The 26947-nt window shown below is 39.5% G+C and overlaps 1 protein-coding gene across 3 annotated transcripts in view; it reads left to right on the forward strand.

Annotated features, from left to right (window-relative positions):
- The window catches only part of LOC110451882, a 71154-nt gene that overhangs the window by 9205 nt on the left and 35002 nt on the right, over positions 1–26947 (forward strand). For all 3 annotated transcript variants that reach the window (XM_021500102.1, XM_021500101.1, XM_021500100.1), the window contains exon 2: positions 6698–6738. In XM_021500102.1, coding sequence (XP_021355777.1) covers positions 6712–6738 — 27 coding nt within the window. In that variant the 5' untranslated portion in view covers positions 6698–6711. The remainder of the gene's footprint in view (positions 1–6697; positions 6739–26947) is intronic.

A 26947-nucleotide genomic window follows, 5' to 3' on the forward strand; every position in this document is an offset into this window, starting at 1 on the left:
GTAGCAGGCGCTATAGTATACTGTGTAATAGGGTCTATAGTATATTGTGTAGCAGGTGCTATGGTATACTGTGTAGCAGGCGCTATAGTATACTGTGTAGCAGGCACTATAGTATACTGTGTGACAGGTGCTATGGTATACTGTGTAGCAGGCGCTATATTATACTGTGTAGCAGGCGCTATAGTATACTGTGTAACAGGTGCTATGGTATACTGTGTAGCAGGCGCTATAGTATACTGTGTAACATGCGCTATAGTATACTGTGTAACAGGGTCTATAGTATACTGTGTAGCAGGTGCTATGGTATACTGTGTAGCAGGTGCTATAGTATACTGTGTAGCAGACGCTATAGTATACTGTCTAACAGGCGCTATAGTATACTGTGTAGCATGCGCTATATTATACTATGTAAAAGGCGATGCTGTGTAACAGGCGCTATAATACACTGTGTAACAGGCGCTATAGTATACTGTGTAACAGGCGCTATATTATACTGTGTAACAGGCGCTAAATTATACTGTGTAGCAGGTGCTATGGTATGCTGTGTAGCAGGCGCTATAGTATACTCTGTAACAGGCGCTATATCCTACTGTGTAACAGGCGCTATATTATACTGTGTGGCAGGTGCTATACTATACTGTGTAGTATGCGCTATATTATACTGTGTAACAGGCACTATAGTATACTGTGTAGCAGGCGCTATAGTATACTGTGTAGCAGGCACTATATTATACTGTGTAGCAGGCACTATAGTATACTGTGTAGCAGGCGCTATAGTATACTGTGTAGCAGGCGTTATAGTATACTGTGTAACAGGCGCTATCGTAAACTGTGTAACAGGCACTATAGTATACTGTGTAGCATGCGCTATATTATACTATGTAGCAGGCGCCATAGTATACTGTGTAACAGGCGCTATAGTCTACTGTGTAACAGGCCCTATATTATACTGTGTATCAGGTGATTAGCCATACCGCTATATCATACAGTGCTACAAGCGCTGTATCATTCTGAGTTAGAGGCGCTTAATCATTCTGTGAAACAGGTACTATATAATACTGTAGGAACAAGGTACACAATATTACCATAACAAGGAAACGAGATGGAACGTTCCCTGGCTGCTGATAATATCATTTCATCTATAAGCTGTACAGAGTGAAACTGAGCAGTAGATAATTGTGTTAAAGGCCGAGATTCAGTGCAATTTGTGTATGTTGGTGTTATCTGGGACATTGACAGTATCAAATAATTTTGTCCCGGCAAGGCTACAGAACCAGCTCCCTAAGGTCTAGTTTTGTGGGCAAGCACGCGTGTGTCTGTGTCGATAAGTGTAACCTGAAGGTATTTTGACCACTCATGAATGGTGTGAGCCTATATATAACCCCTACTCTTGGTTGATATTGATACAAAAAATACATGAACAAGTTGTTTCATTATGAAATAGTCATACATGTATTTATTTGAGCATTAAATGGGATAAATGTATATAAAGACATGTATAACAACATTATTGTATGAATAGAGACATATATAGAATTAATAGCGGTATACATTATATAACACCTTACATAATGTATTCCATAATTGACTTTCCATACATTATGTATTGTATATATAATTATAATTCACAGTTTGTATAACAGATACGGTAGTGATGCTGCACTATCCATGTATCCTTCTTTACTTACCAGTAACACTTGGATGATTGTTTTCTGATTAAATAATGATAACAGATATTTTCTGAAAATCAATCTCGATTTTGGATTTCTTAGCGTGGTTATTGCGTTGCACGGTCTTGACATGGCATGACGATAATCGGTGTTATTATTTTGTCTTGAAATGTATGCCTATATGCATTGGGGTTTTATTAGGTAATTTTATGCTCCAAAGCTATCCCTTAATTGTTATAGAACTTGGCCTTTGGCCAGCCATGCAATGAAGCACTAAACATGTGAACAGTAAGCACTAGTTAAATACAAAGCAATATTATCAAAACCTTTGTTGAAGCCAGACGACCAAGCATGCAGGTGATACAAACCATTCATCACGTGTGCATGTGTACAGACGAGGTATCTGTAAGGAAATATAAACAATATCAAACATGTTAAGTACGTGTACAAGACATACAAGATCTACCTGAATTAGTAACAGAGTTGTTCTTGACCCGTCTTCTCTCCTTAATGGTCCTTTTGAAGATCAAAGGTTCTGTGCATAATGAAAAGATATTGTGTACTATGAAACACGATTGGTTTATGCAGGCATATGCGTTTTTGATGCTCTTTCCTTGCATGTGAATGTATATCTTTCTCATATATATATGGGGCAAAGAAGTAATTCCAACTGTGTGGACAAGTTAAGGTTGTCAAATTGTCGAAGCGATCCGCTCCTTTATCAAGACACAGTGAAACGGAACAGTTACATGTACATATACATCATATTACAAGAAGATAGAACTGATATACTATAATTGAAAATATAGCTATTATATAAAACCAATAGTCCCCTTGGCTAAAGACAGCCGAAGGCAGCAATTAAGCTTAGAGCATCGCGGACAAGGAACGCTGATAGTCTAAATATCAGAACGCTCGCTGGCTCTGCTCTATAGCGAAAGTGCACTAAGACGACTAGTAGCCCAATGAAACAACGACGACCCGCCAAATGATAACCAAAATCGGAGAAGAATCCCCCCAGAAAACTCTTTGCTACTAAATATAGGTAGAGAACCTATTCTTGCGCAAGATGCACTATCACATATAGTTTAGACTATCTGCGTTCCTTATCAGCGATGCTCTCAGCTTAATTGCTGCCTTCGGCTGTCTTTAGCCGAGGGGACTATTGGTTTTAAATAAAAGCTATATTTTCAATTATAGTATATCAGTTCTATCTTCTTGTAATATGATTTATATGTACATGTTACTGTTCTGTTTCACTGTGTCTTGATAAAGGAGCGGATCGCTTCGAAAATTTGACAACCTTAAGGTGGCTCCACACTTTCGCAATTGACCATCAAAATTCGTTGAAACTTTGATATAATGGCTATGCAACTATGTAGAGCTGATTTTATGAAAATCTAAACATTCCGATAGTTTGGGGACTTTTTTGGAAAAAATACCAAAAATTGAATTTTCATCAATTTTAATATTTTCCGGGTTTTTTTTGTGTGTGGCATTGTTCGGAACAATAACAACAATAATAAAATGAAAAGAAGCATTTCTTATTAACCCTAAAAATATTTTATTTATCGCAAAATATGTAACACATGTTACACAAAGTGTTTTTTTATTGAATTTGTACGGATAAAAGTGATTATCTACAAGCTAAAAGCAAACAGGACACAAAGATCTATACATATAGAATGGGAAATTGAACAAAATATAAACAATGGCTTTATAATTAATTTATTTTACATTTTACAATCACTTCGATCCGGGTGAGAGTTATCTTCCTTGAAAAAAATCGGAACTTTTTGCAGAGGGGTGACATTTACACAATGACAGTTGTCCCTGTTTACATATAACAAAAATGATGGAAATAAATCAAAAATATGATATCAAAATTATCAATTTATTGTTCTTTAATGGAACCAAATTACCCTCAGTCATGTACACTTTGGACATCATTCCACAGTCCGCTAACTCACGGTATATTTATAATTACATGTCAGGTACATATGTGACCAGAGGCTATCGCATGGTATGCCGTTCTCACGTGCACACACACATGCATTTCATAGGTATCTACTAAACATTATTTTTCACTGTTGAGTAGACTACATTTGTAAACACGATTTAATTGACAGAGCGAAACTCCCTCAACAGCGAAAATCGTAACGACCTCGAGCTTATGAACTCGTGTAAGCACGTGATATGCACATGTGAGTCGGTACGTCCGCATTCCATGCGTTTCCTATATGACCTTCTTGAGGTCGTTTGGTCTCATGTCACTATTTTCCCGTGAGTCTGTTTATGTCTATGAATTGGAAAGCTTTATTCCTGAAATACGTGTGATTATACATTTCCCGGTAAAATCTCGATATCGGGTGTTGACATATCATCGGCACGCACGTGTACTATTGTTTACCAGGGGCCTGTTCGTTTATGCAGAGCAACCGGTTTGACCGTTTACAGATGTAACAATTTCGGGTATAAATCCTGGCGGACCTGCAAATGTGTATGCAGGCCCTGCAAGGCTTTCTCAAGGCTCGCCTGAAAGCAGCATCAGATTACTAGGTCCGACCTTATTTAATAAACGAACAACAGTGGGCCGATCGGTTTGACCGTTTAAACGAAAACGGCCCAGGTGTTACTATAATTTGCACTACGATATTGAATGGCCGATACGCAATACGGAAATGACGACACGGTGTACATGCACATTTCGATCAAGATAATTGAGTCCGAGCTTTATTTTTACCGGAAGTACGTCACGAATATGGACGCTGATGACGATGTGTGGAGCCACCTTAACTTGTCCACACTGTTGGAATTACTTTTTTGCCCCATATACTATTTTTAAGTAATTCGTATCCTACGGACAAACCTCCATTAGGATCCAGTGTTATATGGGATTTTACCCTCTATATTACTTCTTTGACCCATTTCTCATATATATATATATATATACATATATCATGTATTATGTAATTTATGTATTCTTAGACTAACACATTATATATCTTAGCATGTATAATGTAATGTATGTATTCTTAGACTAACACATTATATATAATAGCATGTATAATGTAATGTATGTATTCTTAGACTAACACATTATATATAATAGCATGTATTAGCCCAAAATGACTTCTTCTTGAAATTGAATACACATAGAAAGTAATAATTGAAACACAATGTATCATCCATATAACCGTTTGAAGACAGACGAGCCAGCATTCAGGAAGTACACAGGAATATCAATGTGTTTTGTATATATACAGACGACGTAGCTGTAAAGAGAAATATTACAATGTACAACATATCGTATTCGTACAGACGAGGACGTGGAGGTCTAAGGAATAAATTACAGTTTACAGCATAATTTGTATGTACAGGGCCCACTTGTATAAAACATCTCAAAGTTAAGGAAAATCTCAAGCAATGTATTGTCTATGGGAAATCTTAGAGTTGAGGAAATCTCAAGAGTTGAGATGTTTCATACAAGTGGGCCCAGACGTGTTAGATGTGAGGAAATATGTTACAAGTACAAGTTTTATATTGCAGACCAAGTCGAGTTAACTCGGAAATGATATCAGTTAATCCTTTCAATTAGATTCCAAATTTTCGTACATGGAATTGCTTACTGAAAATCAGACTTAAAGATCAAATAAATCCATCTGATGCCGATGGGGTATCTATTATTGAGACGATATGTTGAACAGTTGCGAATTAGAATTAAGAGAAAGCTTATAATTATTGAACTTCGAAAGGTTGCGATATATTTCCTTCTGTTACTATAGTCCAAGTAATGGATCGACAGAAATAGATTTTAAACAATTACATATGGATAATACTACCATGTGCTGTTTGCACATAATACGTCTCATTTCAATTGGCAGGATATTTGCATACTTGTTTGCTATTTTTGGACAGAAAGGACTGATATACCATGTCTATGATTAACGCCGCTACGTTAACTAGTTGTAACACAATACTTTTGAAGTGCGTCTATTACTGCAGTAACTGTGGTTGGTTAGTCGTTTGGAAAGAAGTTCAATTGTACAGACACTTTTGCCGTTCAGAGATCTATTATAAGTAAGGTACAATCGGTATTAGGTGCCCGTTTGATACATCAAATCAATACAGTACATACGGAACTATGGCTGGTCAAAGGATAGTCTTCAGTATCGAAGGGGTTTAAGTAGGATTACTTACAGTGTCCAACAAACTCTTTACGTGGGCAGATTACATAATGATATTTACATTGCAGACATGACAGACGAAAATAGCATTTGTGGAAACTAGGTCAGCTCGTACAAATTCATACTTGCCACGGATGTTTGATAAACAATTGACTTGATTTTGACATAAACCGAACGAACTTTTTGTTAAAAACGAACCAATATGCTATGTTTCTGACATGAAGAGATAGATAGGTTTTTTTTGTTGATTTTCATCACATGTCTGTCTCATTACTATTGCGTCAAGGCAAAAAGACGAGATTGCAATTGTGACCTCTGATTAGTTACGGTAATTGAAGTCTGCCACGTCAAAGAATGATATGACGTCATATTCCATTGTCAGAACATTGAACGTTAAACCTTTAGTCAAAGCTTTCTTAACAATTTGGATGCATTGTTAGTATCACCGTTGCCAGTGCATTGTGTATAAAGTTTTATGTTAAATTACCGTTCTCAGAGAGTGAAAAAAAAAATATAAATCAACCATTCTTGGGAAGATTTAAACTATGATAATCGTTGTCAGAAGAAAGGTCTTAGTTTTATTTACCATTGTCATAAACGCAAAGCACGTTTATAACGAACCTTATAAGCCATGAGGAATCAGTTTGCAATATTGATATTAGTATTGGATATAATGAACTGTAGATAATTCCTTACAGGGGATATGTATATTTAACATTTTAACATTTTAGCAATAAGCCTGTTTAAACAACGTGTGTTTCGAAGCTCCACATTTTGTGAAATGTAAAAACATCTTAGATACGATTATGATGATGCATTCCCTTTTTATGTGTGTTCTAGAGACGACCTTCCCGATGATTTTCACAGAAAGGAATCAGACTGTAAGTATAACACCTTTTTATATTATACACCACTTTATATGAAAGATTTATGAATATACATAACCTGTTGATGTGGATATTGAAGGATCAGTCTCATGGCAATAGAAACTTGGAACGAAAACTGCCACAGCAGCTTTTTAAGATAGATATGTTATAGCATTGCTTCATTAAACTTTTAAGTTTCTTCTGAGTTTGTAATACAAAACTATTTTTTTATAATGATGTTTGTGCATAATGATGCAAGTAGAATGTATGGGGATTAATGATGCTATGTGTGAAGACAGACAGACAGACATATTCTTTATTTCCCCCATATAGAGAGTACATGTCTTGTTTGGAACTTGGTGACAACAATTCCGACGATAGGGAATGTGATATGCGAGATAATTGGACTGGAGATTGAAAACCCCGCGTTTCCTTGTGACCATAGCTTGAATGTTGACAATATTAACACGGGCGAGCTCAAAGTCTTTATCTATCCAACACCCCGAACTTGAGTCGACCTACCGGTGGCCATTTACAATCTCGTCAGACTGTAATTCGCAGTCACGTGATCGACAAATTGGCGCCAAGCCCAGGTCGCAGGGTACACGTCTCCTACAGTAGGTGTATTATATTTGACAACATGGCGGACACACGTCCACCGCGATGAGTCAGAGATCATCGACATCCGTCGTTGTAAACAATCCACCTTCGCTAGACTTGTCACAGCGACCTAGTCATAGAATCGGTCATTATTATGTGGATTTCAATGTAGTCATATAGAACTTGACGCTGTCAAACGCTGTTGGTGAATGTGTCGAAAGCCAACTGTATAACATAAAAATTAAGTCTGTATATCACCATCAAGTAAAATTACTGCAATGATGGGTTTATCATCAATCAGTGTTTGTTAACATCAGATATTTTATACAGTGATATTCTTATACCAATGGTGTGAATTTATATATTTGTTATAGGTTTTGATATGGGAAGGTCGAGGTGACCTAATTATATGCTATATTGAGAGACTGCATTAAGGAAGGTCAATGCTCTAGAGAAAATAACTATGCTTAGGAGAAATTCGATGTGATTTAAAGATGACTATGTTATGGGGAAGGTCAAATTGATATAGGGATGACTATACTATAGGGAAGGTCAACATGATTTGGGGATGACTATGTTATAGAGAATGTCAACATGATATAGGGCTGACTATGCTATAGGGAAGGTCAACATGATATAGGGCTGACTATGTTATAGGGAAGGTCAACATGATTTGGGGATGACTATGTTATAGGGAAGGTCAACATGATGTGGGGATAACTATGTTATAGGGAAGGTCCACATGATGTGGGGATAACTATGATATAGGGAAGGTCAACATGATGTGGGGATAACTATGCTATAGGGAAGGTCAACATGATATAGGGATGACTATACTATTAGGAAGGTCAACATGAAATAGGGACGACTACGGTATAGGCAAGGTCAACATGATATAGGGATGACTACGGTATAGGGAAAATCAACATGATATAGGGACCACTTTACTTTAGGGAAGGTCAACATGATATGTGGATGAATATGCTATAGGGAAGGTCAACATGATATAGGGACCACTATACTTTAGGGAAGGTCAACATCATATGTGGATGAATATGCTATAGGGAAGGTCAACATGATAAAGGGACCACTATACTTTAGGGAAGGTCAACATGATATGTGGATGACTATGCTATAGGGAAGATCAACATGAAGATGGGGTGACTATGCTATAGGGAATGTCAGCATGAAGAGGGGGTGACTATGCTATAGGGAAGGTCAACATGATATGTGGATGACTATACTTTAGGGAAGGTCAACATGATATGTGGATGACTATGCTATAGGGAAGATCAACATGATATGGGGATGACTATGCTATAGGGAAGGTCAACATAATATAGGGCTGACTATGCTATAGGGAAGGTCAACAGGATATGTGGATGACTATGCTATAGGGAATGTCAGCATGAAGATGGGGTGACTATGCTATAGGGAAGGTCGACATGATATGTGGATGACTATGCTATAGGGAATGTCAGCATGAAGCTGGGGTAACTATGCTATCGGGAAGGTCAACATGATATGTGGATGACTATGATATAGGGAAGGTCAACATGATATAGGTCTGACTATGCTATAGGGAAGGTCAACATGATATGTGGATGACTATGCTATAGGGAATGTCAACATGATATAAGGCTGACTATGGTATAGGAAGGTCAGCATGGTATGGGGATGACTACGGTATAAGGAAGGTTAGCATGGTATGGGGATGACTACGGTATAGGGAAGGTTAGCATGGTATGGGGATGGCTACGGTATAGGGAAGGTTAGTATGGTATGGTGATGACTACGGTATAAGAAAGGTTAGCATGGTATGGGGATGACTACGGTATAAGGAAGGTTAGCATGGTATGGGGATGACTACGGTATAGGGAAGGTTAGCATGGTATGGGGATGACTATGGTATAGGGAAGGTTAGCATGGTATTGGGATGACTACCTTATAGGGAAGGCTAGCATGGTATGGGGATGACTACGGTATAGGGAAAGTTAGCATGGTATGGGGATGACTACGGTATAGGGAAGGTTAGCATGGTATGGGGATGACTACGTTATTGGGAAGGTTAGCATGGTATGGGGATGACTACGGTATAGGGAAGGTTAGCATGATATGGGGATGACTACGGTATATGGAAGGTTAGCATGGTATGGGAATGACTACGGTATAGGGAAGGTAAGCATGGTATGGGGATGACTACGGTATAGGGAAGGTTAGCATGGTATGGTGATGACTACTGTATAGGGAAGGTTAGTATGGTATGGGGATGACTACGGTATAGGGAAGGTTAACATGTTATGGGGATGGCTACTGTATAGGGAAGGTTAGTATGGTATGGGAATGACTACGGTATAGGGAAGGTTAGCATGATATGGGGATGACTACTGTATAGGGAAGGTTAGCATGGTATGGGAATGACTGCGGTATAGGGAAGGTTAGCATGGTATGGGAATGACTACTGTGTAGGGAAGGTTAGCATGGTATGGGAATGACTACTGTGTAGGGAAGGTTAGCATGGTATGGGAATGACTACTGTGTAGGGAAGGTTAGCATGGTATGGGAATGACTACTGTGTAGGGAAGGTTAGCATGGTATGGGAATGACTACTGTGTAGGGAAGGTTAGCATGGTATGGGAATGACTACTGTATAGGGGAGGTTAGCATGGTATGGGGATGACTACGGTATATGGAAGGTTAGCATGGTATGGGGATGACTACTGTATAGGGAAGGTTAGCATGGTATCGGTATGACTACTGTATAGGGAAGGTTAGCATGGTATGGGAATGACTACGGAATAGGGAAGGTTAGCATGGTATGGTGATGACTACTGTATAGGGAAGGTTAGTAGGGTATGGGGATGACTACGGTATAGGGAAGGTTAACATGTTATGGGGATGGCTACTGTATAGGGAAGGTTAGCATGGTATGGGAATGACTACTGTGTAGGGAAGGTTAGCATGGTATGGGAATGACTACTGTGTAGGGAAGGTTAGCATGGTATGGGAATGACTACTGTATAGGGAACGTTAGCATGGTATGGGAATGACTACTGTATAGGGAACGTTAGCATGGTATGGGAATGACTACTGTATAGGGGAGGTTAGCATGGTATGGGGATGACTACGGTATAGGGAAAGTTAGCATGGTATGGGGATGACTACGGTATAGGGCAGGGTTAGCATGGTATGGGGATGACTACGGTATAAGAAAGGTTAGCATGGTATGGGGATGACTACGGTATAAGGAAGGTTAGCATGGTATGGGGATGACTACGGTATAGGGCAGGGTTAGCATGGTATGGGGATGACTACGGTATAGGGAAGGTTAGCAACGTATGGGATGACTACGGTATAGGGAAGGTTAGCATGGTATGGGGATAACTATGTAATAAAGAAATTCAAAGGGATTTAGGATTTACGATTCTGAAGGAAAGGTCAACATGATATAGGGCTGACAATGCTATAGGGAAGGCAAACATGATATGAGTGTGACATGCTAAAGAAAATGTCAACGACCCATAGTTATTATTACGCTGTATGAAAGTCAAATTGTCTATAGGGAATATCATGGCTCCAGTTTGTTATGTAATATACGCGTGCACAAACTACATTAAATGTGAGAGTGATATAGGAAAGTTTTTTGTAAATGCATTTTGGAGAGAAATGTCACGATAAATGCGTCACAGGGAAGTGTTGTAATAAAAATAGAAGTAACTATAGAACGTTGGAGGTGACTGTCATAAAGGGAAGGTCAAGGTCACTCTGCTGTTGTTAAGGTTGAGGTAGTTATAAGAAGATATGTAAAGATCAAGGTCACTGTGTTGTAATAGAGATGGAAATTATTATGGTGTTTGCCCAGGCTCTGCATTTGTTGAAGTAGAGGAGATTACGAAATAGGGAAAGGCGAGTTCACAGCTATATAAGAAATATTAAAGTCGCTGAACTGTAGCGAAAGTTTTGGTCAATGTGAAGTCGTGAATGTCAAGGTCACTTTGCTATAGTTAATACCGAACAATTGATTGAAATATACAAAAAATAAATAGGTAACCCTGCTTAAGTGATGTTTGGAGTATAAACGAGACAGGAAATGTCGAGGTCACTTTGCTATAGTTAATACCGAACAATTGATTGAAATATACAAAATATATAGGTTACCCTGCTTTAGTGATATTTATAGTCAAGGTTACTATGTTGTAATAAAGGTCGAGGTCATTAAGCATCTGTGAAAGTTTGAGTGTTTTAGATAAAGAAAAATCTGAGGTCACATTGACAAAGCTAATTAAGGTAGACGTGAGTACGATAAATTTATAGGAAGGTCAAGGTCACTGTGCTTCAGTAAAGGATAAGGTCATCTTGTGATATCCATTGACGTTTAAAAGACGTTTTCATTTGTTAAAATAAAACATAAACTATTTACCAACAGACAAAAACATGTTTCCACTAGCAATCATGTAATATTGACTCTTGTGATAGGGTTGTGTATCACTATGGCTACATATTCAAGTCCTTACCGACATCAATAGAGAAATAAATTTTCTGTTTTTAGTGTGCGCTTTATTAACCAGCAACCAGTTATACGGTAGCTCAATCTTGCCCAGGGAAAACTGCGCTGTACAGATGACCTACTTACAGCCGTTCCGTCGTGTGTATGGCATGTGTTGTGTACGATACCCTGGCGTGGTGCCAACAACGGGAACATGTCTAGTTTCCTGCGTGGGTTTATTGCTGTAGTCGTACACAGCTATCCATACACGATCGGTCGTTACACTGACTGTACACTGTACATCGCCAACAATCTTTCAGCATGACTCACTTCATCAAATAATATATGGCCAATCCTTCTGCGCCGCGGGACGTGTGGCAGACCGTACCAGTATGAGTCATTGATTTATCGGGGACATGTCTTGGCCTCCAGTCAACTAACCCTCGATAGGATCCACAGTCAGTTCTTGTACGTCCTTTCTCGTGCTAAATCAGAAGCATTACGCTGCCTTGGCAGGGGATGTTCGATCAGTTGGTGTTGCAGACCTAGGCTCTTTACTGTAACAACAATGATGCAGTGATTTATAATGGCATTTGTTGACTCGATGATTTAGACATGCACGATGTTGTAAATGGTTATATTATTTCTATAAGTTCCTCTTGCATGAAGCTTCTATAGTCAGGCTACTAGCAGAATCTTATTTGACGTTTATTACAGTGAAAACCAATATGCAATTCTAACATGTCAATAGTCAGCAGTTAAGATGTTGACATCAAGAGCATGGTTATTGCCACTCATGCAGTAACTGGCACGTTTATTGTAAAGTATAAGGTCGTTGGGATGTTTGATTAAGCAACATATATTGATATTTTGTTATTTTCACTCAATCTTGTATTTTGTGATAGTTTATCGGCAAGAGATACAGGTCAACAATTTCGATAGAGCTGTTTCAAAATGCTTTGTAGAGTCGTGTGTGATAAAACAGTCAGTTTTCTTTGACGATAATACAAGAATTTATATAGAATTTGTGTTAATAATAGATGTATACTACAAACGATTTTTTTTTTCGATAAACCAATAATATTGAGAAAGTATGAAATATCTAGCAACAAGTAACTTCACCCTTATCCACGACCGGAAACATGGCAAAGTTATGATAAGATACACAAAGAAGATAAGTATCAAATCGCATCGGTAGTGTACTATGATCATCAGCAAACATCCATTGCCTAGAACCGTAGACAATGCAATAGGTGCTGTGAGACTTTTAACAACATTTTGCCAGTTGACCACTTTGTGACGTCATCAATCTAACGTCGACAACACTGCCTTGTTCAAAGAACTTCGTGTACTAACGCTAGGGAAGTGAAATTACTAAAATAAACATAAGTTATCTATTAAAATATTAGTTATTAATAGGTTGTTTTACAAACGGTCTTACGGAGCTGTAGCATGCTCTACTATATAGCTGGAAACAAACTGACACAAAGGTTTGCCTTACTTTATTAAGTTTGTCAGCAATAGTAATGATAGAAGTAATACATGTTACCATGACACTAATTGATAAATCATTAATAGCCTAATTATTAATTAGGATTGTCATTAACATATAATGATATCCTATGCATGATTAACATCTGGCCTGCATGTACTTTGACGAGCGCCATACCTAGGACTAATTGGACTGCAAGCAATGTTGTTCTACACCGTAAACGTTTCCCTATTGTGTTTGGTTGTCTTGTCAATGTCACGTGAAGTTGTTGCTGAGAATCTGGCTGACATGCCACGGTAAAGATTTGCGACAAGCTGGGTAGCTATGCATTATATTGTAGTTTCGTAGATGTATATCAAGAGTATACCGAAACTAAATAGGCAGCTCACTACAACGGGTTTCCCTTGTTTACTTAGAGTTAGTTTCCATAACATGACCTCTATCATGAACAATATTAATGATATGCGCATATTTCATCAACAGTGATATCTCGGATCTAATGCCAGGTTTATTAAATAAGCTGTAGGACACAATACAGTAAAGAAACATTGTTTTGTTTTTCATTCTATCTCTGTGTCTATCGAACATCTCAGTGTAACGGAATGTGTTAACATTTCTTAAAACAACTCAACCGTTCACTAATGTTAAACGAATTACTGTTAACTAACCTTGAAATGACTGAACTCTTTACTAAGGTTTAAATGACTAAACTTTTCGCTAATGTTTCAAATCCTTTATAGCTGACTGCGGTTTTAAAAACATTATTGTTATATTTACAACTTTGACTGCTACGGTCTTGCATTATATAAATCTCACATGAAATCGAAAGGAATTCAAGATCTATATAAGCATATTAAAAAGAATGTAAAACTATGTAGGGAGAATTTCTATTTGTTATTTAAACAACGTCACGTACTGTTAAGTTGGAATTTCGCCAAAGTTCAAAATGTGATAAATGCACAAAGGGCTTTTCATGTAAATGAAAACGTATATGTGTTTCTTTTTGGTGAAACGCCCTCGCAATTGCTAAAGTCAAATAAAGCCGGGTTCCTAAAAAGACACCAACCAAAACAAGTTAAGGAGTTAAAAATAAAAAACGGAGAATAAAAAAACCCCATAGATCCCAAGTTTTGCAATTTGAACAGCTTATGAGTTTTGTTTTTCTTTAATGTCCTCGAGCTTAAGATATAAACCATCCCCATCCCAATCCCAACCCCACCCCCAGCTCATTCGCTTCTGCAGACAGGCCCAACATTAGTACCAGACACAAGCGATCTTTGAGAACATTGTTTAATCTTGTAATCCCACAGCTACAAATCCGGCAATGATGTCGACAGTAAACTATTTCTGTTTTATTGGCAGCGTCTTCGACATAAATAGATTTATACCAAACATCCTTGAAGCAATAAGTGTAACTCTCTAGGACAAGTGTTATGACGCTGATACTGGAATGGTTTCTATGCCATTAATATTATTTAGTTAGCAACGGAACCTCCTTCGGCTGGAGCTATGTAATGGTATCCAGATAGACAGTGAACCTCCTGCGACTGGAGCTATGTAATGTTATCCAGATAGACAGTGAACCCCCTGCGGCTGGAGCTATGTAATGGTATCCAGATAGACAGTGAACCTCCTTCTGCTGGAGCTATGTAATGGTATCCAGATAGACAGTGTAGCTCCTTCGTCTGGAGCTATGTAATGGTATCCAGATAGACAGGGTACCTCCTTCGGCTGGAGATATGTAATGGTATCCAGATAGACAGTGAACCTCCTTCTGCTGGAGCTATGTAATGTTATCCAGATAGACATTGTACCTCCTGCGGCTGGAGCTATGTAATGGTATACAGATAGACAGTGTACCTCCTTCGGCTGGAGATATGTAATGTTATCCAGATAGACAGTGTACCTCCTGCGACTGGGGCTATGTAATGTTATCCAGATAGACAGTGTACCTCCTGCGACTGGGGCTATGTAATGGTATCCAGATAGACAGTGAACCTCCTGCTGCTGGAGCTATGTAATGGTATCCAGATAGACAGTGTAGCTCCTTCGTCTGGAGCTATGTAATGGTATCCAGATAGACAGTGTACCTCCTTCGGCTGGAGATATGTAATGTTATCCAGATAGACAGTGAACCTCCTGCGGCTGGAGCTATGTAATGGTATACAGATAGACAGTGTACCTCCTTCGGCTGGAGATATGTAATGTTATCCAGATAGACAGTGAACCTCCCGCGGCTGGAGCTATGTAATGGTATCCAGATAGACAGTGTAGCTCCTTCGTCTGGAGCTATGTAATGGTATCCAGATAGACAGTGTACCTCCTGCGGCTGGAGCTATGTAATGTTATCCAGGTAGACAGTGAGCCTCCTGCGGCTGGAGCTATGTAATGGTATCCAGATAGACAGTGTAGCTCCTTCGTCTGGAGCTATGTAATGGTATCCAGATAGACAGTGTACCTCCTTCGGCTGGGGCTATGTAATGGTATCCAGATAGACAGTGAACCTCCTGCTGCTGGAGCTATGTAATGGTATCCAGATAGACAGTGTAGCTCCTTCGTCTGGAGCTATGTAATGGTATCCAGATAGACAGTGTAGCTCCTTCGTCTGGAGCTATGTAATGGTATCCAGATAGACAGTGTACCTCCTGCGGCTGGGGCTATGTAATGGTATCCAGATAGACAGTATGTAATGTTATCCAGATAGACAGTGAACCTCCCGCGGCTGGAGCTATGTAATGGTATCCAGATAGACAGTGAACCTCCTGCGGTTGGAGCTATGTAATGTTATCCAGGTAGACAGTGAACCTCCTGCGGCTGGAGCTATGTAATGGTATCCAGATAGACAGTGTACCTCCTTCGGCTGGGGCTATGTAATGGTATCCAGGTAGACAGTGAACCTCCTGCGGCTGGAGCTATGTAATTGTATCCAGATAGACAGTGTACCTCCTTCGGCTGGAGATATGTAATGTTATCCAGATAGACAGTGTACCTCCTGCGACTGGGGCTATGTAATGGTATCCAGATAGACAGTGAACCTCCTGCGTCTGGAGCTATGGAATGGTATCCAGATAGACAGTGAACCTCCTGCGTCTGGAGCTATGGAATGGTATCCAGATAGACAGTGAACCTCCTGCGTCTGGAGCTATGGAATGGTATCCAGATAGACAGTGAACCTCCTGCGGTTGGAGCTATGTAATGTTATCCAGGTAGACAGTGAACCTCCTGCGGCTGGAGCTATGTAATGGGATCCAGATAGACAGTGAACCTCCTGCGGCTGGGGCTATGTAATGTTATCCAGATAGACAGTGAACCCCCTTCGGCTGGAGCTATGTAATGTTATCCAGATAGACAGTGTACCTCCTGCGACTGGGGCTATGTAATGTTATCCAGATAGACAGTGTACCTCCTGCGACTGGGGCTATGTAATGGTATCCAGATAGACAGTGAACCTCCTGCGTCTGGAGCTATGGAATGGTATCCAGATAGACAGTGAACCTCCTGCGGCTGGAGCTATGTAATTGTATCCAGATAGACAGTGTACCTCCTTCGGCTGGAGATATGTAATGTTATCCAGATAGACAGTGTACCTCCTGCGACTGGGGCTATGTAATGGTATCCAGATAGACAGTGAACCGCCTGCGGCTGGAGCTATGTAATGGTATCCAGATAGACAGGGTACCTCCTTCGGCTGGGGCTATGTAATGGTATCCAGATAGACAGTGTACCTCCTTCGGCTGGCGCTATGTAATGGTATCCAGATAGACAGTGTACCTCCTTCGGCTGGCGCTATGTAATGGTATCCAGATAGACAGTGTACCTCCTTCGGCTGGAGATATGTAATGTTATCCAGATAGACAGTGTACCTCCTGCGACTGGGGCTATGTAATTGTATCCAGATAGACAGTGTACCTCCTTCGGCTGGGGCTATGTAATGGTATCCAGGTAGACAGTGAACCTCCTGCGGCTGGAGCTATGTAATTGTATCCAGATAGACAGTGTACCTCCTTCGGCTGGAGATATGTAATGTTATCCAGATAGACAGTGTACCTCCTGCGACTGGGGCTATGTAATTGTATCCAGATAGACAGTGTACCTCCTTCGGCTGGCGCTATGTAATGGTATCCAGATAGACAGTGTACCTCCTTCGGCTGGGGCTATGTAATGTTATTTAGGTAAATGTCAATGGAATTCACTAAACCATATGACACCCATTTAGTCACATCAACTAGAAATGTCATACCTACATTAACTACATTGTTATGTGACATAGCTACAGACACATAGCTTCTATTTATCAATGTGTGTACTAGATATATTTTCTTTACTGTCGAACTGCAATATATAGTATCCTTCGTGTAGTACATATTTATGTCAATCCTACAGCTTAATATCTACTAACATGAGCACATATTAAGTTCCGTGTTATATATAAGGTATGTTATAATCTTTTCTCTACAGTATCTATACAGTCCAATCGCGCCTGGTGGTAACATCTGTTATCAACAACGTATGTGGTAGATCAATTATATTGCCGTTGTATGACGGAGGTTTCGTATAGGTTGTTCATACAGAGTCAGCCCCAGTTCTAAAGCAGGTTTGGTATAGGTCGTACAAAAAGAGTCAGCCCCAGTTCTGACGGAGGTCTGGTGTAGGTCGAACATACAAAGTCAGTCCCATTTTCTGACAGAGGTTTGGTATAGGCCGTACATACGGATTCAATCATAGTTCTGACAGAGGTTTGGTATAGGTCACACATACAGAGTCAGCCCCAGTTCTGACAGAGGTTTGGTATAGGCCATACATACAGAGTCAGCCCGAATTCTGACGGAGGTTTGGCATAGGCCGTACATACAGAGTCAGCCCCTGTTCTGATATAGGTTTGGTTTAGGCTGTACAGAGGTTTGGTATAGGCCATACATACAGGGTCCGCCGCAGTTCTGACAGATGTTTGGTATAGGCCATACATACAGAGTCAGACCCAGTTCTGATAGAGGTTTGCTATAGGCCGTACATACAGAGTCAGCTTCAGTTCTGACAGAGGTTTGGTATAGGCCAAACATACAGAGTCAGCCACAGCTCTGATAGAAGTTTGGTAATGGCCTTACATACAGAGTCAGCTTCAGTTCTGACAGAGGCTTGGTATAGGCCATACATAGAGAGTCAGACCCAGTTCTGATATAGGTTTGGTATAGGCCATACATGCAGAGTCTGCCACAGTTCTGACAGAGGTTTGGTATAGGCCATACATACAGAGTCAGCCACAGCTCTGATAGAGGCTTGGTATAGGCCATACATACAGAGTCAGCCATAGTTCTGATAGAAGTTTGGTAAAGGCCATACATACAAAGTCAGTCCCAGTTCTGACGGAGGTTTGGTATAGGCCTTACATACAGAGTAAGCCCGAGTTCTGATAGAGGTTTGGTATGGGCTGTACAGAGGTTTGATATAGGCCTTACATACAGAATCTGCTCCAGTTCTGATGAAGGTTTGGTAAAGGCCATACATACAGAGTCAGTCCCAGTTCTGACGGTGGTTTTGTATAAGCCTTACATACAGAGTCAGCCACAGTTCTGACAGAGGTTTGGTATAGGCCGTACATACAGAGTCAGCCCCAGTTCTGATACATGTTTGTTATAGGTCATACATACAGAGTCAGTCCCAGTTCTGACGGAGGTTTGGTATAGGCCTTGCATAAAGAGTCAGCCCCTGTTCTGATAGAGGTTGGTTAAGGCTGTACACAGGTTTGGTATAGGCCGTACATACACACTCAGCGCCAGTTCTGACTGAGGTTTGGTATAGGCCATACTTATAGAACCAGCCCCAGTTTTGATAGAGGTTTGGTAAAGGCCGTACAGAGGTTGGTATATGCCATACATACAGAACCAGCCCCAGTTCTGATAGACGTTCTGATTAGGCAGTACATACAAAATCAGCCACTGTTCTGACAGAGGTTTGGTATAGACCGTAAATACAAAATTATCCCCAGTCCTGACGGAGGTTTGGTATAGGCCGTACATACAGAGTCAGTCCCAGTTATGGAGGATGGTGTAGGTCGAACATCATACAAAGTCAGCTTGAGGTCTGACAGGGGTTTGGTATAGGCTACGCATACAGAATCAGCCCCAGTTCTGACAGAGGTTTGGTGTAGGCCATACATACAGAGTCAGGCCCAGTTCTGACAGAGGTTTGGTAAAAGCCACACATACAGACTCGGCCACAGTTCTGACAGAGGTTTGGTATAGGCCATACATACAGAGTCAGCCATAGTTCGAAAGGAGTTTGGTATAGGCTGTACATAGGTTTGGTATAGACCATACATGCAGAGTCAGCCCTAGTTCTGACGGAGGTTTGGTATAGGCCGTACATACAGAGTCAGTCCAGCTTCTGACGGAGGTTTGGTATAGGCTGTACAGAGGTTAGGTATAGGCCATACATACAGAGTCAGGCACAGTTCTGACAGAGGTTTGGTATAGGCCATATACAGAGTCAGCCACAGTTTTGACAGAGGTTTGGAATAGGTCATACATACAGAGTCAGTCCCAGTTCTGACAGAGGTTTGGTATAGGCCATAAATACAGAGTCAGTCCCAGTTCTGAAGAATGGTGTAGGTCGAACATACAGAGTCAGCCCCAGTTCTGAAGGAGATTTGGTATAGGCCGTACATACAGATTCAGCCACAGTTCTGACAGAGGTTTGGTATAGGCCATACATACAGAGTCAGCCACAGTTCTGACAGAGGTTTGGTATAGGCCATAAATACAGAGTCAGTCCCAGAACCGAAGAATGGTGTAGGTCGAACATACAGAGTCAGCCCTAGTTCGGACGGAGGTTTGGGATAGGCCGTACATACAGAGACAGCCCCAGTTCTTAAGGAGATTTGGTATAGGCCGTACATACAGAGTCAGCCCCAGTTCTTAAGGAGATTTGGTATAGGCCGTACATACAGAGTCAGCCCTAGATCGAAAGGAGGTTTGGTATAGGCCGTACATACAGAGTCAGCCCCAGTTCTGAAGGAGATTTGGTATAGGCCGGACATACAGAGTCAGCCCTAGTTCTGAAGGCGATTTGGTATAGGCCGTACATACAGAGTCAGCCCTAGTTCTGAAGAAAATTTGGTATAGGGTGTACATACAGAGTCAGCCCTAGTTCTGAAGGAGATTTGGTATAGGCCGTACATACAGAGTCAGCCCTAGTTCTGACGGAGGTTTGGTATAGGCCGTCCATACAGAGTCTGTCCAGGTTCTGAAGGAGATATGGTTAAGGCTATACATACAGAGTCAGCCCCAGTTCTGAAGGAGATATGGTATAGGCCATACATACAGAGTCAGTCCCAGTTCTGACGAAGGATATGTATTCGGTGGTAGCCTGTCGGGGACATACGTATGGTACATGATAAACGTTCTATTTGTGTTATACAGGAAAGAGTTACTTTATTTACTTTTCCAAAGAATTTATCTTTGCCACCAAATACTTGTACTGTACGTCCTATTTAGATGTAGTATCTAACAGCATGTGAAATACGCCATGCATAATTAAAGCATGCCTCATTGTTGGTATCTTGTGATCAGAGTAATGTCTGTACAGGTATAGGAAGGGAACGTACAGATATGCCTGGTATCATGTAACTAGAACATTGGCTGTACACGACATTTGTGTCTCAAAGACATTTATAATCACTGTAGCGGGAAATGGGGTTGTCTCGTAGAGGGCAGCTGTACTGTTTAACGTTACATTATATTGTATTTGTCGCTGGAATCGTGAACATGGACTGGAAGACGAACATATATGTATCAAACATAAATCTACCTGAAAGTTATCCATTTGATCATAGAGAAATAGATTTACCGTGTCAAACATTGAGTAAGCAAAACAGATGCGAAAATAGGTAAGATATGATCTTGCCTTACATTTGGTTATTATAACGAATGTGTGAAGTAAAGAGTTTAGACCTCCCCAAACAAGTATTTATATATGGCTATTTTTAACCTTGTCAAGCACCTTGCTACCACGACGGACGTGAGCAGTGTTGGTATAAACCCTGGTAACAATGAATATACAAGTTGGTGAAGTAAGACTTACCTGCCAATCACTTACTTAGTAAAACATGTGTGAAAATAGGTGAGATATCATCTTGTCTTACAGTTGGTTACTATAACGAATGTGTGAAGTAGAGAGTTTAGATAAGACCTTTGTAAACACATGTTTAAGGTGAGGAATGTGATAGGTGGCTAAGTTTAACCTTGTCAAACGGCAGATGCGACACATGGAAACCATGAATATGCAAATTGTTGAGATAGAACTTCGTCAAACTTCAGTTATAACGACAAATGTGAACAACAGGTTACCATGACAGCAAATGTGGGAAATTGCTAGGTTTAACACTGTCAAACATATAGTTTCTCTGTTTTATAGAGACGGACATGTGAAGTGGGCAGGTAGAATCGAGAACAATGTCAGGATGATCACAGGAAATAAATAACAAACAGTTAAATCATAGTTAGATCAATTCCAGGCAATCATATTTGACATGATCATATACACCCATATACTTCATACTTGAATGAGAAAATTTCATTGCATGAACTATCATCTGAAGTCTTACGTAGTTCACCACAATTATGTACACTTTTTAATGACCATTTACTTTCCATTTGTCACAGTTTATCATGCGGAACAGTATACTTGACATTGTATGTCATTCAGTACTGGGTAACTGACAACGAACACCTTGTTTTAGTGACACTTTCACGTAACCAGGCAGCAGAGCGTTGCGCTAATCATATACTATAATATTTATATATTTCTTCCACAACCCAGTACATATATGCAATAGAACATTAATGTTGCACTTATGATAATAATAATAATTTGAGGTTCTTATATACCGCTTTATCACAAACTAGTTCGTAGGTCGTCTCAAAGCGGTACACAAATTATTATCTGTGGTGATAGGGCCTTTGCAACCAGCCAAATCTTTCTTAACTCCCCGGGGGAGCATACAGTCGGAGCTGCCATTTCGGCGCTCATAGCAAGCATTCAACAATTTTAGCACTGCCGAACCACGTACCCATTTACAGCTGAGTAGACTGGCGGAATAAAGTATCTTGCATTTGACTTCTTCTGGACGTCAGTTGTACCGTATGTAGAAGCACATTGATATTTTTATTTTCATTTTGATCGGTGCTGAACTTCATCGTAACAGTGAGGGGTATATGAAGACGGTAACTGTACATTATTCGACAGAAAAGTATATGCAGCGTATATTACATAATTGATTTCCTAAGAAGCATTTCGACAGTTATCAAAGTAGAAAATGCTAGTTTTGCATATAAACTTATCAACATACTCCTTCAACGAACATTTAGCAACCAATATAAAATTCCCAAATACTTAAAGAGAAATTTGAAGGGAGAAACAAATTCAAAATACAACATGAGAGAAACAGTAAAGTCAACGGGAGAGAATAACGGAAAAAACACTTATAAAAAAATCTTTTAGGAACTCCAACTGCAAATTATTAGGTAACAAAGAAAGCAAACATGACAGTAAAGTAAACAAAGAAACGGATATATGACTGACTTTCGTTAAATTTCATTGACCATATGAACGTTGAAGACTAAGGAAAAATACAAAATATTACAAATTCAACAGTACATTCACAAACATAGACAACCATTTGCTTACACACTTATAGAAGGCATTGCAGTTTTATCTGGACAGCAATGTGAGATCGTTTGTGGAATACTGTAGTGCTAACCGGTCAGTGAAGTGAGATATCACGAGGAATACTGTTGTGTTAACCGCTCAATAAAGTGAGATCTCACGAGAAAGATGTTGTGTAAACCGGTCAATGAAGTGAGATCTCAAGAGGAATACTGTAGTGTTACCCGGTCAATGAAGTGAGATCTCACGAGAAATACTGTAGTGTTAACCGGTTAATGAAGAGAAATCTCAAGAGGAATACTGTTGTTTTAACCGGTCAATTAAGTGAGATCTCACGAGAAATACTGTAGTGTTACCCGGTCAATGAAGTGAGATCTCACGAGGACTACTTTTGTGTTGACAGGCCAATGAAGTGAGATCTCACGAGGAATACTGTTGTGTTAACTGGACAATTAAGTGAGATCTCAAGAGAAATACTGTAGTGTTACCCGGTCAATAAAGTGAGATCTCACGAGAAATACTGTAGTGTTACCCGGTCAATGAAGTGAGATCTCAAGAGGAATACTGTTGTGTTAACTGGACAATGAAGTGAGATCTCAAGAGTAATACTGTTGTGTTACCCGGTCAATGAAGTGAGATCTCACGAGGAATGCTGTAGTGTTAACCGGTTAATGAAGTGAGATCTCAAGAGGAATACTTTTGTGTTGACAGGCCAATGAAGTGAGATCTCAAGAGGAATACTGTTGTGTTAACCGGTCAATGGAGTGAGATTTCAAGAGGAATACTGTTGTGTTAACTGGTCAATGAAGTGAGATCTCAAGAGGAATACTGTAGTGTTACCCGGTCAATGAAGTGAGATCTCACGAGAAATACTGTAGTGTTACCCGGTCAATGAAGTGAGATCTCACGAGGAATACTGTAGTGTTAACCGGTTAATGAAGTGAGTTCTCAAGAGGAATACTTTTGTGTTGACAGGCCAATGAAGTGAGATCTCAAGAGGAATACTGTTGTGTTAACCGGTCAATGGAGTGAGATTTCAAGAGGAATACTGTTGTGTTAACTGGTCAATGAAGTGAGATCTCACGAGGAATACTGTTGTGTTAACCGGTCAATGAAGTGAGATCTCAAGAGGAATACTGTAGTGTTAACCGGTCAATGGAGTGAGATTTCAAGAGGAATACTGTTGTGTTAACTGGTCATTAAAGTGAGATCTCACGAGGAATACTGTTGTGTTAACCGGTCAATGAAGTGAGATCTCAAGAGGAATACTGTAATATCAGCCGAAATGCTGGCGGTGTGCTGGCCAATGATGCTTAACCTCATATGGAACATTGTGGTCACCAATGTAAGATTTCATATGAAATACTGATGTTTTCTGGACAACTTGCAATACCTCGTTTGAAATGGGCTATCCTGTAACCAATATGAGACCTCAAGCAAAATAATGTAGTGTTTGGCCACCAAAGTAAGACCATATCTGAAATAGCATAGTGCTATTTGGTCACCCACAATAGAAAGTCAAAATGTCAGTTGAAGCTGAAGTTTCGATTTGTGTTTATTATTTTAGATATGTTATTAAATCGATTTATTATACTTCCTATAGTTGGTAGAGTAACCTCCTCACTCCCATTGGGATTTCTATTATAGATGAACTAAGTATTATATACCAGGCTTTGATAACTCAGATATAACCTGTAGCCAAGTATTTCCTTAGTTGTTCATCTAGGACGATCTAGGACGAATTTAAAAGTCTGCTGAAGAAAATACTATTGGTTTTATTGTCGTAGCAACGTCTTAGCAATATCAAATGTCAAACACCTGTATATCAGCTATAAATAGAATCAAATTGTTGGTTTTCCAACATTCAATATTCTTAAAAATATAAATCCAATGTATAAGAATAAAGATAGTTTTTAGAACATCCACTTAGTACGAGTAACAAGTAGGCTATAATCATTAACTTCCGCGTTCAGTTTTTCGTAACATAGTTTCATACTGTGATTCGGTCAAAAACTATGGCCAAATACTTAACACTTATTGTATCTCAGCGTCTATAAAACTTCGACAAGACAAGCTATAATAGCATTTACGTGTTTTTCGAAAGAAACAAATAATTTCTACGAATATCAATTATAAAAAGACATTTCATTACTTGATCCTTGATGACAAATCTTCAATATAATTACTTAAGTTATGAGCATCTGTAATGAGCAAGTCTACCGCTATACTCAGTCATTCATAAGAAATAATAGCTTTCACGGAAAGCCTTAAATAGCATCTCCATGAGAAGTTCCTGGAGACGGAATGGCAGTTTGGACACTAATTATGTAACCGAAACACGGCAAAATCACTCAAGGTACAAGTCGTAAAAACTGAGTTAATACAAATCAGTGGGGGAGACGTCAAATCATATAGAAAGACATTAAATGTATTTCTTTAAAATACGCAAAACCAAGTTTTCCTGATGGATACGTGCTTCTAGTACCATATCATGTGACCAAGTGTCTTCTTTGACCTCCAGGAAAGATTTTATTTCACCGACGCTCAAAGACAACAAATGTCTATAAAGGTGTGGTACACACTGAAAATTCATGGAAAAGTTATGGATATCTATGGTGGCATATCTCTGCCATCGACGTTCCATTTGAGAGGTTTTCTTTTATTGGTTGGACAACATAATCTGGGAAGATGTCGACATAATATATGAATATGTCGCAATAACGTTTAAATTATGTCGACATATTTTATGTGTCAACAATTTGTATGTCATGGAGGTCAAGATAGAACCAGCTCTAAAGTAGCGAATCAACCATCACATGTATACTAAACGAGCAGGGCAATCAGGTATGTTGATGATAAGATAAGGAATGTAGACGATCGTGACAAGAGTTTGTTAATAACCACTATATAATGATACTATCTACAACCACTCTCCTTTAGGAAGACTATAAGTAACGTTAACGTACTTTTCCAATAGCAATGAAGGGTCTTCAGACTTGGTGTTTGAATGATTGGGTTTTGTAACAATCGGTTTATTACTCTCTTGAAAATTTGCTTCCTGTTTGAATTTAGAAGAATAAATGTTGTTCTAGCATTGATGTTTTAGAATTAATATTTCATTGAAGTTTTAATAACGGTTTTATCTTAGGAGTGTTTAATAATTATATTGTTCTGCGAACATCGAGTGTTCTCTGCAAAAGCACAGGCTATATGATTTAGTATTTTAACAATAGGCACAATCGGATGTAATTCACATTTAAGTGGACGATGACATTTAAATGTACAAACCACCCAAAAAAAACATAAGGGAAGCCGTCGTAGGAACAACATAAATCGTAAACATGTATAAACTGAATTGTTATGTACGCCAAACATCTTTTAATGTACGACCTAGGTTATCAGGGTCGGCAGGTTATCTGGGTCAGATCAGGAGGCGCTATCCTATCATTGTTTGTACCGTGCTGTTATCGTCTGCTCTGTAACTGCTGTCATCACGTTGATGTATATCTGACGTATGACCCAGACCACTGTACTGTCATTAGGTACGGGGTAACAGGCTTACATGGTAAATGACGGATACCACACACAGGTGGTGCAGGAAACCCACAGCGTTCGTGTTGGTGTCTCATTGTATCCTGTTATGCGGAACGCAGCCGATATTCTTTAGACATTTTATTTTTTTATGTTTCACGGTTTTACTTATTTTGTAAGAACAAAGAGCAACATGGCAATCGTGTGATAAATTTACATGCAAGCAGGCGCAAGCAAAAACAGGTATAAAGGTACTTGTATGTCAATATCAAGGAGGAGACACCATGTACCTTCACAAAAAGAAGTGGATGCAATCTCGAACTTCTCCAAAACCTGTAAACTCAAAACAAGTGTGGCCTTGTGACTAAGGAAACGATATTTCATATTATATCAACTTATTTCCAAACTGCAAAAAATAAAATAATAAAACCTTTACGTTACATATACTAGGC

This window comes from Mizuhopecten yessoensis, unplaced genomic scaffold, assembly GCF_002113885.1.
Source record: "Mizuhopecten yessoensis strain PY_sf001 unplaced genomic scaffold, ASM211388v2 scaffold6277, whole genome shotgun sequence".
Classification (NCBI taxonomy): domain Eukaryota; kingdom Metazoa; phylum Mollusca; class Bivalvia; order Pectinida; family Pectinidae; genus Mizuhopecten; species Mizuhopecten yessoensis.